Genomic DNA, 18816 nt, shown 5'->3' on the forward strand with positions numbered 1-18816 from the left:
TTTACATTAAGGTGACACACAATTGTGTAATATATTTATATGGAATCTTTTTCATGTAAAAAAGGGATAGTTCACCCAAAGTTTTTTTTTCTTTGGGTAAACTCTCCCTTAAGTAGGATAGACATCAAGTTAATCAGCTGTGCCATGTCCCACTCTTACATGTTTAACCCATAATTAGGGATAACAATGTAAATTTAATGCAGCATCATCATTTCTCATTATGGCTTTGATTATAAAAGGCATCCACAAAGTCTACAATTGTAGCAAGAAGGAGAATATGTTACTAACACTATCAGACTCCCAGGGAGCAATCACATTAACAGTAAGCAAAGAAATTGCTGAGAGAATAAAGAATGGTAAGTAAAAATAAAAAATAAAAATTGGTTGCTTGATTATGTAAAAATAATGAATTTTATTTTTATTGATTGAAATTCGTTTTTTATAGACAAAAAATATGCAGCATATATAATGCAACAAGTGAGATCTGCAGCACAGAAACAAGGTAAGGCATTTTTCTTTTAACCATAATAACATTATAACATTTAAAATGATCATGGGGATTTTTTATTACTGTGTTCTCTTTAGCAGATACTACCCACGTCCAGCATCTCTGTCTCAGTGTCCCCCTCCTGTGATTGATCATCCAGTATCCCTTGTCGAGTGCCCTGTTGAAACAAGGAAAATAAATCTCACACACACACACAATCTTCAAAAAACTTGGCAACATGATCACCACTTACAAAAGGGCTAAAGACCGGTGTCGGTCAACAGGAGAGGGAAAAGTTCCATGGGAGTATTACAAGGTTGGTGTGCTTTTTGTATTGAAATTACTGCAGAATCACTGGGTTTACATAAAAAATAATTTCTAAAGCATCTCTATTTACATTGTTTTACATGTTTTCTCAAAGGAAATGGAAGACTTATTTGGGAAATGTGGAGTTGGGAGTGCACCATCAGGCACAATCTGCTCGACTCCTCTGTTCAACACTACCTCATCCCAGACCAAGTCCTCAATTGCACAGGCTCCCAAGAACAGCCTCTCCCAGAAGAACAACCAGGTCCCTCCACTGCTATGCCCTCCAAAGACATGCACAGAAGGAGACATACAGCATCCACATTCTGTGAAGTTTACGAAGCGCATTCAGAGAGGAGAACAGCTGCTCTAGAGTCACTAGTGCGGCCTGACTTGGAGCGCCGAAGAAGGCTTAAAGAGAGGCGGAGAAGGATGTTTGAAAAAAAAAAAAAATCTCTTACCTGCCTTGGAGAAATCACTGAACAACTAAAAAAAAATCAGTAAATCCCAGGAAATGATAATCGATCTATTTAACTATATAATCCATTCCCATGTGTATCATCATTTTATTGCTCATCACATCATTATTAACTCGATCTGTTCCATTACTGACGTTTGCAGTCCACAACACAGCGAGATTGAAAAAATCTCTTTTATTTTTAAAAATAAAAAATAGCTAAACGTGATTGGTTGAAGCGAGAACGTGCTACGATTGGCCAGCTCGACGTGGCCGTTATCTGATTGGCTTGAGTAGGCGGTGGGTGGAGTCCACTTATTTGTGGATCTGTCTGCACGTCGACGCTAGAAGTGTTTCAAAATCCACAGATGCGTGAGGAGATTCACAAATGCACAGGAACCAGTTCACAAATGTGTGCAGCGATTTACAAATGCACAGAAGGCGGTTCACAAATAAATGCCAGGCAGAGTTGTGTTTGTAAAATAATAAAACATTTGTAAATATTTTATTTATTTGCAAATCTCATTTTATTTATTTGTGTATTTTATATTTTTTTGTGAAACTCTTTACATTTATTTGTGGATCTTAATCTATTTATTTGTGAATTCGATACATTTTTGTGAATCTCTTTACATTTATTTGTGAATATTAATCTATTTATTTGTAATATTGCAACAATAATACCCCCATAAAGGTGTCATTCTTTTTATTACATCATGGTTGGCTCATACATGTACAAATGAAAACTCTATCTTAAAGATTTTTTTAAGTAAAAACCTACACAGAGCCCCTTTAATGTTGGAGAATTTTATTTATTTACATATGATCTATAACTAGGAGGAGTGAAAAGCACTAGGTAAAGTATTACATCTCATCAAAATATAAGAGTCCTTAACGAAACAAAAAAAAGGTTTTCCGTCAAAAACGATAAAATGGTCTTTTGAAGTTGAATGGGTTTTCTTTGCCAGACCTGACACGTCACAGCACAGGCCACGTGATCAGCGGAGAGGAGTCACGTGGTGCCGGAAATAAAGTGCGCAACTGTTTACCAAGAGGATCGTCAGTGAGTGATCGCACATTAATAACACACTCCTTTATTAAATACCATCGCGCTAAAGTTAACATCTGCTTTAGTTGAGTCCTGATCGGTGGAGAACATGACGCTGAACCAGAACCATCACCCGAACGGAGGAGTGCTGATCCAGGCCGGAGAGAGGTACAAAACACACAACAACAACACATAAACAAACACACACACACACACATCATACCCGCTGATATAAGCCGGAGAGAGGTACAAAACACACAACAACAACACATAATCACACAAACACATCATACCCGCTGATATAAGCCGGAGAGAGGAACAATAAAACACACAACAACAACACATAATCACAATTACACACACACACATCATACCCGCTGATATGAGAGAGGTACAATAAAACACACAACAACAACAACACATAATCACACATCATACCCGCTGATATAAGCCGGAGAGAGGTAAGTTACAAAACACACAACAACAACAACACATAATCACAATTACACACACACATCTCACCCTCTGATATAACACGCGGGCGGAGGATTCATTTTGTATGTTGCTTATGTATTGTGTTGTTTATATTTTGACCGAATCTGATTCACATCATATCATAATCTTTATTAGTTTGACAAATAACAATGTGTTTAATCAGATCTATAATGTTATGAATAATTTTGGTTTGATATGAATCATATATGATTTAGTGAGTTGACTAATACACAGATAGTGTGTGATTTAAGATCATCATCATCATTATAGGCAGTGTGGTGATTTCTGCAGGAACTGTAGTAACAGTGTTTGTTCATATCTGTTGAGAAACTGCGGCCATTCTGTGCGCTTGATTTCCCATCGTGACCTCACTTCCTGTTTTCATCCTGGTCTTTCAGCATCTTACGAGAATGTAAGAACGTCGAACTGTCCTTCAGTGACATCACACCCAAGAACGACCTGTTCAAGGGCACCAAGAAGGGCTCCGTCTTCCTCACACAGTACAGGGTAACTATAACCCACCCAAACACATCTTAACTAACCCATAACTGACCCAGTAGAGTTTAAAGTAACCCATAACCCACGCAAACACATCTTAACTAACCCATAACTGACCCAGTAGAGTTTAAAGTAACCCATAACCCACCCAAACACATCTTAACTAACCCATAACTGACCCAGTAGAGTTTAAAGTAACCCATAACCCACCCAAACACATCTTAACTAACCCATAACTGACTCAGTAGAGTTTAAAGTAACCCATAACCCACGCAAACACATCTTAACTAACCCATAACTGACCCAGTAGAGTTTAAAGTAACCCATAACCCACCCAAACACATCTTAACTAACCCATAACTGACCCAGTAGAGTTTAAAGTAACCCATAATCTACCCAAACACATCTTAACTAACCCATAACTGACCCAGTAGAGTTTAAAGTAACCCATAATCTACCCAAACACATCTTAACTAACCCATAACTGACCCAGTAGAGTTTAAAGTAACCCATAATCTACCCAAACACATCTTAACTAACCCATAACTGACCCAGTAGAGTTTAAAGTAACCCATAACCACGCAAACACATCTTAATTAACCCATAACTGACCCAGAAGAGTTTAAAGTAACCCATAACTAGGGATGGCGAAAACTAAAAATTTTCTTGACCGACCACCGAGCCTCATTAGCCGGTTGAAACCGGTTAACCGATTAGTTTAAAATATGCTACATTATTTGAAATAACAGCCGTGTCTGCAATTTCGCAATGCGGGTGTCGCGTTTTCAGGTGATGCATAGATGATGTGCTACTACTGTATTTAAGCACTGTATCACACAAGGGGGTCGCGCAGCGCCACGTCTTTTAAATTCGAACACATTATTCTCTATGAGTATATCCGCGCTTGTATACACACCGGCGACATCTTTCGGCGTCTGTCCGCGGCGCCCAGCTACGGCTCAGGACCTTGTTCAAAATCCTGCCACTAATGTATATACTGACTTCACCCTGTGCTGCATTATACATTTAGTTTTACATTAATTTACAGAAGTCAGCTGCTTGAATGAAAATGGATGATGTTATCGGATTTTCAGGTGATATTTTCAATTCATTCAGTTAACGGACGCTCTGAGGTAACGTGTTCAGACTGCAGACTCAGCAACAATTCTATTTAATTGTACAGTACAATCATAACATAGTACAGACATTATCTTAATTTCATAATGTCCTTAAACATAACAATATTGCTGGCCATAAACTGAAAAAGTGCGCGTCCGGTGTGCGATACCTCGAGTTGTCCTAGATGTGGCGCGGCGCGGCGCTGCACTGCGCGTCCGGTGTGCGACCCCCTTACAAGTTGCAACTTACATCTGTGTCATTCTTTTTGGTGAAATGGTCCCACACACTACTTTTCTTTGCACGCTTCATCCTGTCGTCTGCCCTGGTTCTAACCTCGAGTGTTTTAGCCTGTAGCCTTTACTTTTCGCAAACCTTGTGAGCGCGCGAACCCAAACGCTGTGACCTCGCGCCAAATGTTTTTATTGGTTTATTAAGTACAAACAGGCGAGTTATGAAAAAAAAAAAAATTGTGTGAGGGATTTGTTCACTTCACACAAAAAGATATTGGAATGAAATGGCTAACTGTATTAGCGTTTAGTCCACTGTCTATAATAGCCTAATTTAGAGATCACTTTTTTTTTTTAACCGACTACCGACAACTTTGATACGGTCAACCATCGGTCAAACGGTCATCGGTTAACATCCCTACCCATAACCCACCCAAACACATATTAACTAACCCATAACTGAACCAGTAGAGTTTAAAGTAACCCATAACCCACTCAAACACATCTAAACTAACCCATAACTGACCCAGTAGAGTTTAAAGTAACCCATAACCCACCCAAACACATCTTAACTAACCCATAACTGACCCAGTAGAGTTTAAAGTAACCCATAACCCACCCAAACACATCTTAACTAACCCATAACTGACCCAGTAGAGTTTAAAGTAACCCATAACCCACCCAAACACATCTTAACTAACCCATAACTGACCCAGTAGAGTTTAAAGTAACCCATAACCCACCCAAACACATCTTAACTAACCCATAACTGACCCAGTAGAGTTTAAAGTAACCCATAACCCACCCAAACACATCTTAACTGACCCAGTAGAGTTTAAAGTTACCCATAACACAAACACAGGTTAATCAGACATGTGTGTGTGTGTGTGTGTGTGTGTGTGTGTGTGTGTGTGTGTGTGTGTGTGTTTCAGATGGTGTTTGTGAGCAGTGTGATGAAGGACAAGTTCTGCTCCTTCATGTTCCCGTATTACCTGATGAAGAACTGCAGCATTGAACAGCCAGTGTTCGCCGCCAACTACATCCAGGGTCTGATCAAGGCCGAGGCGGGAGGTAGAGTGCTTTACCCAGCATGCACCTGCACTGAGTGTGTGTGTTGCTGCTGTGTTCACGTGTGTGTGTGTCTCTCTCTCAGGCGGCTGGGAAGGCCAGGCCAACTTTAAGGTGTGTTTCCCCAGCGGAGGCGCCATCGAGCTGGGACAGCAGCTCTTCAAACTGGCCACCAACGGTGGGACTCATTCATCCATGCTCAAACACTCTTGTGTTTTACAAACACACACATATATGTCCATATATTTATAAATGAATGTGTGTGTGTGTTTGTGTGTGTTGCTCAGCGTCTCGAGCTCCTCCGGCTCAGAACGGATCGGCCGCAGGGATGAACGGATACGCCAGTCCAGCCATGCCTCAGCCGTACCCGTATCCCAGCATGCCTCAGGCTGCGTACAACCCCTACCCATACCCCCCCACTGCTGCAGGTACCTCACACACACACACACACACACACACACACACACACACACACACACACTCAGCTGATGAACTCTTCAGTACTGATGAACTCTGTTGTTGAACAGGTGTGTATCCCAGCGCTCCCATGTACATGGCTCCGCCTCCTCCGTATCCCGGACCCCCACAGGACTGGTGTCCTGCTCCAGGTACACACACACACACACACACACACACACACACACACACACACACACAGTATATCGGGTCTTTAGTCACATGATCTGATCTCTGTCTGTCGTTCACAGTCGCTCCAGGAAATGCCAAAGCGGCAGAAGCGGCCAGTAGTGCATTTTACAATCCCAGCAACCCTCACAGCGTCTACATGCCCATGGTGAGACACACACACACACACACACACACACACACACTCACTCTTGTACTGGTGAATCAGTGAACGTGAGTCATTCCAAACAATTCCTCATGTGTTGTTCTTCAGGATCAGCCGCCTCCATATTATCCTCCTGAGAATCCCGACAAGAAGAACATGTGAACGGACCGGATCACAGAATGGATCACGGACTGGATCACGGACCGGATCACGGACTGGATCACGGACTGGATCCCAGCGACTCTTTTCTTCTGATTCTGTGATGAAAGCAGCAGTTTTCATAGATACACTCTCACTTTAATATTTAACCAGCGAGAGTGAAATTAACACTTGTATTTCTTCCTGCTCAGTTTCTAATCCTGATGACTGTGTGTGTGTGTGTGTGTGTGTGTGTGTGTGTTCTCTGGATGATTCTGTAAATTCCTTTTGATAATGTAATTAAAATACTCACAGGTGGTAACAGTAGAGTAGGTGACAGCTGAAGTGTGTGTGTGTGTGTGTGTGATGTAGACGGAGGAATAAAACCTGTATATTCTCTCTGTGTTCTAGTGTTTCTGTTCAGACACACACACTGCAGATCATGTTTCAGTATCGCACTTATTACTCCACTGCATTTCTGTCAAGCTCCTCGAGTACAGAGTAGTAACGGCAGTCGGCATGATTTTGGCTGCAGGGGTTCATTTTGGTTGGAAATGAAAGTCGGGTTGTATCATCTTCATCATCTGTGTGTGTGTGTGTGTTCATCATCATCATCAGTTGTGTGTGTTCATCATCATCTTCATCATCAGTTGTGTGTGTTCATCATCATCTGTGTGTGTTCATCTTCATCATCAGTTGTGTGTGTTCATCTGTGTGTGTTCATCTTCATCATCAGTTGTGTGTTCATCATCATCATCATCTGTGTGTGTTCATCTTCATCATCATCAGTTGTGTGTTCATCATCATCATCTGTGTGTTCATCTTCATCATCATCTGTGTGTGTTCATCTTCATCATCATCATCATCTGTGTGTGTTCATCTTCATCATCATCAGTTGTGTGTGTTCATCATCATCATCTGTGTGTTCATCTTCATCATCTTCATCATCATCTGTGTGTGTTCATCTTCATCATCAGTTGTGGTCATCAGCTGCTCCTGTAACTCGTCTGTGGTTGTAAGATAAAGTCCACGGTGTCTCTGATCATGTAAGTAACGTCATCATCGTTACCCAGTGGTGTTTAATATCTGTTATAAATGCAGTAAATCTGTTTAATGTCTGTATAGTTTCAGTTGTTATCAGTTAGAGCTGCAGTGACACCTGGAGCCCTATTTTAAGGATCTGAAACGCAAGTATCAAGCGCAAAACGCAAGTATCTTTGTGGGCGGGTCTCGGGCGCTGTTGCTATTATACCGGCGGGATAAATGACTCTCCGACGCAAATCTAAAATGTGTTGGTCTGAAGGAGCTTCATCACTCATAGGTGTGGTTTGGGCGTAACAAACCAATCAGAGCGACATCTCACATTCCCTTTAAGAGCAGGCGCGCTTGTTCCATGGCGGATTGCTATTATAACGGCGGATTTGCCAGGAGTGGTTCACAGCCGAGGAGACCGACGTTCTCGTCAGGGCCGTAAAACACAGAGAAGTGACATTGGGGATGGAGAAACACACACAGATTAGCTTCGGTTAAACAGGCGTATAATAATCTGGGTAAATGTGTAATCTAGATTTATGCCTATTTTTTCATTCCCTAGTTTACCGACGTGCGTCTGTGGAGGGAAAAGTCCGCTGTGCACGGGTGAGAAATAGGAATGATGCATGCATCGCTGTACAAAGTCAATTGCGCTGGGTGCAAGATAGGGCCGTTATTTTGATATGCTAAGATGCTATGCTATTATAATTAGTTGTGATCGATGTTTATTCGAAATATGACACAAAGAGTTTACTTTCAGCACAGTTAGCTATGGGAGAACACCACACCGGAAGCGCACGTACAACTGGGATGTCTTCACAGTTCTGACTTCATGAAGCCTCATAGTGGGAATGGTGACTATAAACACTATTTGAATGTCAGGCGTGTGGGGGGAAACGGGATTTATTAGGAGTTTAAAGTCTTTTTGCATTTCATACGGATGTGCCATTGGAAAAGCCTAAAGTGCAGAGGTGAAACAGAAGATCTTGAATAGAAACAGAGGATTCCTATGAGACATTCACACTGGACTCGAATACTGTGTGTTCACTTTAGTGTTGACTTGGCAGCTCTGTTTCCAGTGTTCACAGAAAAGTGGATTCAGATCTGACATGAAAGGCACATTTGAGGTGTGTTTCTACAACAGCAGTGCTGCCTTTGACTGACTGAGATATGCAAATGCACTGACTTTGTTCAGTTTAATGTCATGTTTTACTTTATTGACATGTTTATGCTTACAATATTGTCTAATCATAAATGCACAAAAGAAATTATGACAAGGAAATATGACAATGACAAATATCAACAAAGTATTAAAATGAGGTGCCAATCAATCAATAAAATAATATAAAAAATAATGAATTGTCTGTAATATAATATGCGCTAATATAATATGAATATTGTCATATTATATCACAATACTGGAATACTATTCCAGTATTGTGACAACATATGCTGTTTCGAATGCGCATGCGTCGCGTCTGAACGCGTTGTTGTCTTTGGAGCTCCATCGATTGATTTATAATTCTTGATTTCTCTTTAAACTCACTTACAACGAACATTTTCTATTTCTCCTCACCTCATAGTTACAACGCGGACTGTTGAGCAGACGCGTCTCAAGCCTATTAGTGATCCAACGTCGGATACTCTTATAGGTTACTCCTGTGGATCACGGCTGAACGCGTCTTCTCCACACTCACTTACAAACAAACATTTTTTTCGCCTATCGTGCGTCTACTCTACACCTGTACCACTAAAAAGACGGATTATATCCAAGACTTCAGTCATAAATTAGTATTAATATTGATAGCATCACTGGTAGCGTCGTTGCTAACTTAACTTACTGTCCATCTGTTAAAATGGCGAATATATCAGATGTAAGTAGTCTACCTTTTGGTGCAGGTGAGGACACATTTGAGCTACACGCGTTGCAGTCTGAGCTGGAAGCTGTTGAGAAACAGATCCACGACCTTTTAGTGAGAAAAGCCGAGCTGATAGACCGGCGGTTAGCTCTTGAAACATCACGCGCCGATGAACACAAATCAGTGATCAACGTTACTAACCCGCTGACTCCGACCTCGTCTACTCCGTGCGTTACTCAGCATCGGTCACGAGCGTCGAGGCCGCGATCAGCCATGGTCTCGTTTACGCCGGCTCCAACATGCCACCACGAAGCCTGGATATTTCCGCAGCGGAAGACGCGAGTCAGGTCTAGACCAAGACTCTCTCCGACCCTCCCGGTTTTCGAGATATCCACACAAAACCGCTTCTCCCCTCTTCGCGAAACAGAACGCGATGCTGTGATCATCGGTGATTCCATCGTTCGACACGTACAAGCTACGTTAAATAAAAGTAAGGTGCATAGTCACTGCTTTCCTGGTGCTCGTGTTTCTGAAATCGCTGCTCACGTTCCCGAGATTCTGAACGAGCGCGTCGGAACTGTGGTCCTGCACGCGGGAGGGGCCGACATCAGGCTGCGACAGACAGAGGTTCTGAAGAAAGACTTCAGTACGGTGTACATTTTAGGACATCCTCAGACCTCAGACATATGAAGACAAGGCATCATGCCTCAGACTAAAAGGCTTCAGTCATTGGACAAAACGGCATCGCGCCTCAGACTGAAAAGCTTCAGGTCTCAGGAAAAACAATGTCAGGTGTCAGGTCTCGTACAATTAGGCATCAGACGAAACAGCCTCAGACAAAAAGGCATCAGACATAAAGGCATCGGACGAAACGGACTCAGACTAAAAGGCATCAGACAAAACGGACTCGGACAAAAAGACATTAGACGAAACGGACTCAGACTAAAAGGCATCAGACGAAACGGACTCAGACAAAAAGGCATCAGACGAAACGGACTCAGACTAAAAGGCATCAGACGAAACGGACTCAGACAAAAAGGCATCAGACGAAACGGACTCAGACTAAAAGGCATCAGACGAAACGGACTCAGACTAAAAGGCATCAGACGAAACGGACTCAGACAAAAAGGCATCAGACGAAACGGACTCAGACTAAAAGGCATCAGACATAAAGGCATCGGACGAAACGGACTCAGATGGAGTTTGGAGGTTCGCATTGCTCCGCCCCATATGACGTCACATGTACGCGGTTCATAGCTCGAAAGAACGCTTTAACTCCACGTTAGTTTGCCAACATACAAACTAGCTAGTTGAAATATGGCATATTGCAAAATGCATGTTCTCTTCTGTAAACAACTTAATTAGTGTAACATTTCATTAAAGCATATATATATATATATATATATATATATATATATATATATATATATATATATATATATATATATATATATATATATATATATATATACAGTAGGCCTACAGGCCAAAATTTTTGAAACATAGCCTATTAAATTTTGTTTTGTTTTTTTACAAAAAAAGTTTTTAACCACAAATTTTATACAAATATGGGATACATGCTAGGACAGAGAGAATGTTTTTGAAAGAAGTTTCTTCTGCTCATCAAGCCTGCATTTGATCAAAAATACAGAAAAAAATAATAATATTGTGATATATTATTACAATTTAAAATAATTGGTTTTCAATTTATTATACTTTAAATTATCATTTATTTCTGTGATGCAAAGCTGAATTTTCAGGATCATTACTCCAGTCTATCACAAGATCCTTTAGAAATCATTCTAATATGATGATTCTTTATCAAAGTTGGAAACAGTTCTGCTGCTTAATATTTTTTCCTAACCTGTGATACTTTTTTAGGATACTTTGATGAATAAAAAATATTGAATATGAAATATTTTAAAAATATAAATCTTTTGTAACAACAATATACACTGGTCAGTAATTTGGGGTCAGTCATTTTTTCTTTTTTTTTGTTGAAATAAATCAATACTTTTATTCAGCAAGGATGTGTTAAATTGATAAAAAGTGATAGTAAAGAAGCAGGGGCGGATCACCCTAGTTGGCAGCAACGAATTAAATGTTATAGCCAATTTAACTGTGATTAAATTCAGTATATATATGTCTGCCATATGTTGCCACCCCTCTCGCCACACCATAAATATTTTTCTAGATCCGCCCCTGTAAAGAAGATTTATATTATTAGAAATTTTTTTTTTTTATTTTGAATAAATGCAGTTCTTTTTAACCTTTTATTCATCAAATATATTAGGCAGCAGAAATGTTTCCAACACTCATAATAAATCAGAATGATTTCTAAAGGATCATGTGATAGACTGGATGTCACATGTGACACTGAAGACTGGAGTAATGATCCTGAAAATTCAGCTTTGCATCACAGAAATAAATGATAATTTAAAGTATAATAAATTGAAAACCAATTATTTTAAATTGTAATAATATATCACAATATTACATTTTTTTCCCTGTATTTTTGATCTAATAAATGCAGGCTTGATGAGCAGAAGAAACTTCTTTCAAAAACATTAAAAATAGTAATGTTTCCAAACTTTTGGCCTGTACTGTATATATATATATATATATATATATATATATATATATATATATACATATATATATATATATATATATATATATATATATATATATATACTAATTATGTTGATAAGTATATGTAAAGCTTCAAATAAATAAATAAATAAATACACAGAGGAAACATTATGCATCAGTGGTATTGTCAAAAATATCATCATAATATTTCAAGAATCTGTCACTTTTCTTGTTTTTAATCAACCTTAGAGACTTCATAAATGTAACAAGTAAAGCGTTCTTTCGAGCTATGAATCGCGTACATCAACACAGTCTCACTCCCTACTCTGTGTTGCGTACATGTGATGTCACATGTGGCGGGGCAATGCGAACCTCCAAACTCCATCTGAGTCCGTTTCGTCCAATGCCTTTATGTCTGATGCCTTTTAGTCTGAGTCCGTTTCGTCTGATGCCTTTTTGTCTGATGCCTTTTAGTCTGAGTCCGTTTCGTCTGATGCCTTTATGTCTGATGCCTTTTAGTCTGAGTCCGTTTCGTCCGATGCCTTTATGTCTGATGCCTTTTAGTCTGAGTCCGTTTCGTCCGATGTCTTTATGTCTGATGCCTTTTAGTCTGAGTCCGTTTCGTCCGATGTCTTTATGTCTGATGCCTTTTAGTCTGAGTCCGTTTCGTCCGATGTCTTTATGTCTGATGCCTTTTAGTCTGAGTCCGTTTCGTCCGATGCCTTTATGTCTGATGCCTTTTAGTCTGAGTCCGTTTCGTCCGATGTCTTTATGTCTGATGCCTTTTTGTCTGAGGCTGTTTCGTCTGATGCCTAATTGTACGAGACCTGACACCTGACATTGTTTTTCCTGAGACCTGAAGCTTTTCAGTCTGAGGCGCGATGCCGTTTTGTCCAATGACTGAAGCCTTTTAGTCTGAGGCATGATGCCTTGTCTTCATATGTCTGAGGTCTGAGGATGTCCTAAAATGTACACCGTACTTCAGGAATCTGATCGATACGGTACGCAGCACATCGCCTGATATAACGATCATTGTGTCAGGACCGCTTCCCACGTACTGACTAGGTCATGAAAAGTTTAGTAGATTATTCGCGCTAAATGAATGGTTAATGTCATGGTGCAATGAGCAGAAACTGCTCTTTGTAAATAATTGGAATCTGTTTTGGGAGCGTCCTAGGCTTTACCGTGCTGATGGCTTACACCCAAGCAGATTCGGATCGGATCTTCTGTCAGATAACATCTCCAAAATGTTAAATACCTTTTGACTAGTAACCAAAAGTTCAAATCATAGTCTCTGCTGCACCAAATTAACTGATATAAATAGTGTAGAACATTGCATAGAAACTGTGTCTATTCCTCGTTTAGTGAGATCAAATAATAAATCTACTGCAGGATCTAGAAAAAATCTAATTGTTATTAAACCAGAAAATGTTGCTATTAGTAAACAAAAACAATTTCTAAAGCTAGGTCTTCTAAACATTAGATCACTCACACCTAAGGCAGTTATTGTAAATGAAATAGTCACAGATAATAGCTTCGATGTCCTTTGCCTTACTGAAACTTGGCTTAAACCTAATGATTATTTCGGTCTAAATGAGTCTACTCCATCAGGATACTCCTATAAGCACGAACCCCGTCTGATTGGTCGTGGCGGCGGTGTTGCAGCGGTCTATAGAGATATTCTCAATGTTACTCAGAAAACGGGTTATAAGTTTATTTCGTTTGAAATACTTGTACTAAATGTTACGCTCTTAGATGTTAGAAAAAAATCCATATTATCTCTAGCCTTGGCTACCGTATATAGACCGCCTGGGCCTTACGCTGATTTCCTAAAAGAGTTTGCAGATTTTCTCTCAGATCTATTGGTCAATGTAGATAAAGCACTAATTGAGGGCTTGAGACGAAGAACCATATAAGTCCATATTTGCAAATTTTGAATAATACATTTTTTTAAATTTGGACTCTGAATATTATATATATATATTTTTTTTTACTTGAAGATAGACAACAAAAGCTTCCCAATTCTAATGAGATAAGATTTTTTAGTATCAATCTTAAAAATAAAAAGTTAGAGTAATTTACATTTCTGGAATGTGGAAGAACAGTTTATGTCCAGTTAATGTGGAATAACAGTATAAGTCCAATTCATCCTATCATTTTAAGCCACTGGAGATTTGATTGCTTTATCTTAGTTTTAATACAGTAACAGAACCTTAAAGAAAATATTAAGCATTTCTTTCTTTCAATTTCTTTAATTTTTTGCCAACGTAAATCACAGAACAAAAACACAGACAATACGGTACGAACAATGAACAATACATAGGCCTACTTATAGTACAAAAAATAAACATCAGTACAAACAATAAACCGTACATACAATAAACAATACATACAAACAATAAACAACAGTAATAACAGTAAACAATACATATTTACAATACATACATCATCATCATTCCATGCTATAGTTCCATGCTAGTTTACATGTACATCTTCCTTTTTTTTGTTCCTTTAACTTTTATAATACATTTCATAAATAATCATCCCATTCATTCATTTACTAAATAAATAAATACCTATAAATTCCTATTATACAACATAAGATAAGGCATACAAGATAAGCAACAACTACTTTTATGATTACTTTTACACAATATACACAATATACCCCACCTTACCCTGCACATGACCTACACATACCAGGCTACTCTTCACATTCTAATGTCCCATAAAATGCTTGGGCCTCTGCTGGCATGTAGGCTAGCATTTTCATAAGGTCACGGTGCTTCTCCTTCTTGATGGGCAAAGGGTCCTCGTAAGCACGAGCATACGTGGTGGAGAACAAGGGAGCTGGAGGTGGTTGATTCTTCCTCTGTTTGGTGATCAGCCAGGTCTTCCATCCCTCGTAAAGGCTGTGGCTCCGTTTTGTGTGGACACACCATGGATCAGCAGCTGAAATCATGATTCAACAAGAAATTCAATAAAGATTCTTCCTTCACGCACATATCCCCAACACTGTTAATCTCAGAAAACCAGTTTAGTTTTAGTTTAGTTCTTCGTTTTTTTACCTGTCACTTTCAACCACATCATGGATGTGATTAGGAGGCCAGGTGGACGCTTTAATGTTGCATCAGGGAGCTGCCTGAAGTCCGCACATTTCATCTCAGTTACTTTAAATGGCTGCTGCTGCCTGGCTCCACGGATCATCTCGGCAACATCGCTGGGGGTGTGGAGTGTGGACACCTTACGCCTCTTGTCCAGCGTGGCAAATGAACGGTCACAGGGAAGGAAGGAGTGACCAGACACCATGAACTTCTGCTCTATCTGACTGAAGTACCTTCTAGATATGAGCAGGGCCATGAGGTTTAGGACTCGCCAGTTGTTGTTCTGCCCACAGCATCGGTCACTATAGATGATGAGCTTCCGTTCCTTTGCCTGGACTAGGGGAGCGAAAGATGTTTCTGCCCACTTCAAAAGACAGCTTGCCACCTCGATGGAACCTCTGTGAGCGATGCCCTCATGCCAGAGGCACATTGTAGGAGGATCGTCAGTGCCCATCTCCTGGATACAGAGGTTGTAGTTGGCCAGCTGCCGTTGATAGTACACGTTGGAGTGTGTCAGGTTTGGCGTGAACACTACCCCCTGCATGTCGATACAAATGACATGGCAGTCATCATTGGCTTTGGCCCACTCTGTGTCAGCCTGCAACTGGGTGTACGCTTTTTCAGCTTTCCGGTGGTGAAGCTCACTCTCGGCTGCGATCTTCAACCTTTCTCCATCTGTTGTAGCAGCTGTTAATTTTGAGAACAGGGCGTCACATTTCGCACAAGTGTCACTTCTTGGCTGCCCAAAACTGAGGTTCTGCTGCTTGAAGATGTCCCTATAGAGCCAGAACTTTGCAGTGGATGCTGGATTGTTTTCCTTGTACAGGCGGAACATGCGGAGCAGGTTTAAATCAGGGCTCAGGTACTCCCTCTCCACATCTCCCTTCAACCGTGAGTAGTGGTTCGGTTGGCGTGGGAAGCTCAGGATATGCTCTCTTATCCCCTCTCTCACTGCAGGATGAATGCTATGAGGCCTAAAAAATAAACAACACAACTCATGAACACGGGAAATATAATAAACTATGCTGGTCTGTTTTGCAAAATTGCATTGTTTCTTTGACATTAAATTATAGGATTTTGTTTTTCACATACAGTCATTAAAGGGATACTTCAGGATTTAGCATTACGCTTTGTATCAGTAGAAAACCTGTAGTTTTTTCGAATTACCGTGCTTTCCTCCCTCATATCCCCGAGACGAGAGATTTATGTATTTTTTGTCTGGAAAAAATCCAGCGATGACGCAAAAATCGTCATTGTTTACATGCACATCTTTTGTTTAAATCTAACTGAATTTATTACGATTTGTGAATCTGAATGTAGTGTTTACATGACGCTAACCAAGTGATCAGTTGATGTGCGTTCTCCTCCGTGAGAGATAGCCTACGAGACCAGTGCGTCTCTGTGTCCCAGTGCATTCTGGGAGTTGTTGTCTTTCATTCCCATAAATCAAAAATTAATTTTCTGGCTTTTCTCAGTCTAGAAGGCTCCAAATTAAAAAATAATTTCACATTTCTACTACATAAATGACCCATTTTAAATACACATTAATCTTTCCTGAGGTGAAGTTTTTTTTTTTTTTTTTTACTTACCTGTTCTTATGTTTTCCTCTGAAGTCCTCTAATGGAGACCTGACTTTAGCTACCTGCTCTGTTCCCTCAGACTGACTGCCTAACTTTTCTTGAATAACCTTTTCAAAGATATGTAACTTTAAATAAATATGTTATGGACAATGTATCTAATTAAAATCATGCATGTAATGAAAAGTTAAACGGAAAACGCTAGGCTATAGAAAACTTGCCTGTAAGCGACTGTTGGTCAGTTGAAAGACTGACATAAATGTAAGCTTACAAACAGCAAGTCTTTGGCCTCCTTGTTGCACATTGTACTTGAAGGTGTACTTCCTCTTAGTATTCTCAGTGTCAGGCCCACGTGGTCGTCTGCGACTCACCTTGTGCTAGAAGTAAAAAGACATGAAGTAAAAATACATTTACCATAGCGTAGCAGGCTAGCCGTCGTATGCTGTCAAGTTAAGGTCATTAAGTATGTGAGTAGGCTTTGGTTAGGAGAATGAATAAGCCATGTGTGTGCCTTTTAGGGCACCAAAGCGCTGTGGTCTTTAATGCACTTGGTGGCCTACTTGATGTTGGTCATCCTTCATCCATCCTCACAAAATTTAACATTTACAGTGATCAAGCACATGTGCAGTCTTAGTGAATTGAAGGCATACAGTAGTATTCAATTCACTGGTTATTTCATGGGCCTACATTGTAATGCATTGCATACTGTTGACATGATATGGTCATGTATTGCTTAAGTTAGCCTACCTGCTCCAAACCAGAGAGAATGATAGCCTGCTGCCTCTCATAAGAGACAGCATAAAACTCTGTGAAGAGCTGGAGTTTTCTTTCATCTGTTAGGCTTGAACATTGCCTGGGACACGTCTCCTTGCACACCTTGCCCTTAACAGAAACAAAGTCACATTAGCGTTTTTTTTTTTTTTTTTAGCTATAAAAACTAGAGCTATTAGCAGCTATTAAGGTTACTTGCTAGAATATCAGCTTACACAATCAATGCATTTTTTTTATTATTACCTTTTTTTAATTTATTTTTATTATTTATTAGATAACAAGTAACAAACATAACATAGCATACAATATTACAAAACAACGTGTTGCATTAAATGGTAACGGGATCCAAAAATTATATCAAAATATTTTAAACACGTCAATGACTTTTTTTTTTTTTTTTTTTTTTTTTTACCAATTTCAGTGAAGACATAAAGCAATCAAATTCTACTCTAAACATCTTAAAGATTGGGGATGAATTTACATATTATGTTTGTTTATGTATATACAATTCTGCCAGCAGTAACGTTACGTATAACACAATCTATGAATGACGCAGCTGGGCTGGTGTTAGAGACGCACCTAAAGCGTTTCGATTCATTTCTCCGTGGTTATAAGGAGTACAGACATGTTTAAAACGTCCCCTGAATCCTAATTTTCTCAGCTTTCATTTCGACCCATTCATGAAATTATCCTTTAAACAGAGTGAGCTATATGAACTGTAGTAGACAGAGCCTACACGCCCCTCTGACTGTAACCGCTAACTTAACGTTAGATACTTTGTATACGGGTTTTCACTCACCTCTTTTGGTGGACCTTTTCCTTGTTTTTGCTCTCCTCTCCGGTTCACATAGGGTTTCCCAGCATTCCTCAAATACTTCCTTGCTCTGTCCTTCCATTCGTTCACGTTCGCTCTCCTTTTTTTGCCGAGGTTTTGCCTATTAATGTCCGCAGCGGACATGAAAGCAAACGGCGTCTCCATTTTTCGTTAGTGGACATAAACGGTTTTTCCGCGTGAGACTATTTTAAATTTTTAAATACAGAGTTTTGGTCGCGCGAACACCCCCCAAAGTGATTCTGTATACAAAGTGGCACACATACATTCAAGTCCCATGGTTATCTAAATTTTTGTTTTTTTGGACTTATACGGTTGTTCGTCGCATGAACACATGTTGGAGATTTTAACATACACGTAGATAATCCAAATGATGCGTTAGGGGCTGCGTTTATAGATTTATTAAATTCCTTTGG

The 18816-nt window shown here is 39.8% G+C and overlaps 3 protein-coding genes across 4 annotated transcripts in view; 1 reads left to right on the forward strand and 2 right to left on the reverse strand.

Annotated features, from left to right (window-relative positions):
• LOC311089569 (uncharacterized protein) overlaps nucleotides 1-18816 on the reverse strand; it is a 406125-nt gene that overhangs the window by 17342 nt on the left and 369967 nt on the right. The window lies entirely within an intron of this gene.
• Nucleotides 2223-7030, forward strand: wbp2nl (WBP2 N-terminal like). Of its 2 annotated transcripts, XM_084117097.1 has the most exons (9): nucleotides 2241-2313; nucleotides 2385-2466; nucleotides 3192-3300; nucleotides 5570-5708; nucleotides 5791-5883; nucleotides 5993-6133; nucleotides 6233-6313; nucleotides 6413-6498; nucleotides 6604-7030. In XM_084117097.1, exons 2-9 carry the CDS (start codon nucleotides 2408-2410, stop codon nucleotides 6655-6657), a joined length of 762 nt encoding a protein of 253 aa, XP_083973223.1. In that variant the 5' UTR covers nucleotides 2241-2313; nucleotides 2385-2407; the 3' UTR covers nucleotides 6658-7030. The 2 variants fall into 2 exon arrangements, with proteins under 2 accessions (XP_083973222.1, XP_083973223.1); XM_084117096.1 differs by having other exon boundaries at nucleotides 2223-2466.
• LOC311094267 (uncharacterized protein) lies at nucleotides 14425-18603 on the reverse strand. Its single transcript, XM_084132095.1, has 4 exons — nucleotides 17545-18603; nucleotides 17019-17174; nucleotides 15185-16194; nucleotides 14425-15068 (listed from the first exon to the last, which is right to left on the reverse strand). The coding sequence occupies exons 3-4, from the start codon at nucleotides 16053-16055 to the stop codon at nucleotides 14821-14823; spliced, it is 1119 nt and encodes a 372-aa protein (XP_083988221.1). The 5' UTR covers nucleotides 16056-16194; nucleotides 17019-17174; nucleotides 17545-18603; the 3' UTR covers nucleotides 14425-14820.

This window comes from Abramis brama (genome assembly GCF_963993115.1).
Source record: "Abramis brama genome assembly, chromosome: 1".
In the NCBI taxonomy this organism is placed as follows: Eukaryota; Metazoa; Chordata; class Actinopteri; order Cypriniformes; family Leuciscidae; genus Abramis; species Abramis brama.

What these genes read in the sequence shown, in the direction of transcription:
- wbp2nl (XM_084117096.1), top strand. Translation starts at nt 2,408, where the DNA reads ATGACGCTGAACCAGAACCATCACCCGAACGGAGGAGTGCTGATCCAG. An exon ending in GATCAAGGCCGAGGCGGGAG is followed by an intron (nt 5,709 to 5,790) that starts GTAGAGTGCTTT and finishes TCTCTCTCTCAG; the next exon opens with GCGGCTGGGAAGGCCAGGCC. An exon ending in GGACTGGTGTCCTGCTCCAG is followed by an intron (nt 6,314 to 6,412) that starts GTACACACACAC and finishes TGTCGTTCACAG; the next exon opens with TCGCTCCAGGAAATGCCAAA.
- LOC311094267 (XM_084132095.1), bottom strand. Translation starts at nt 16,055, where the DNA reads ATGTTCCGCCTGTACAAGGAAAACAATCCAGCATCCACTGCAAAGTTC. An exon ending in GATGTGGTTGAAAGTGACAG is followed by an intron (nt 15,069 to 15,184) that starts GTAAAAAAACGA and finishes TCATGATTTCAG; the next exon opens with CTGCTGATCCATGGTGTGTC.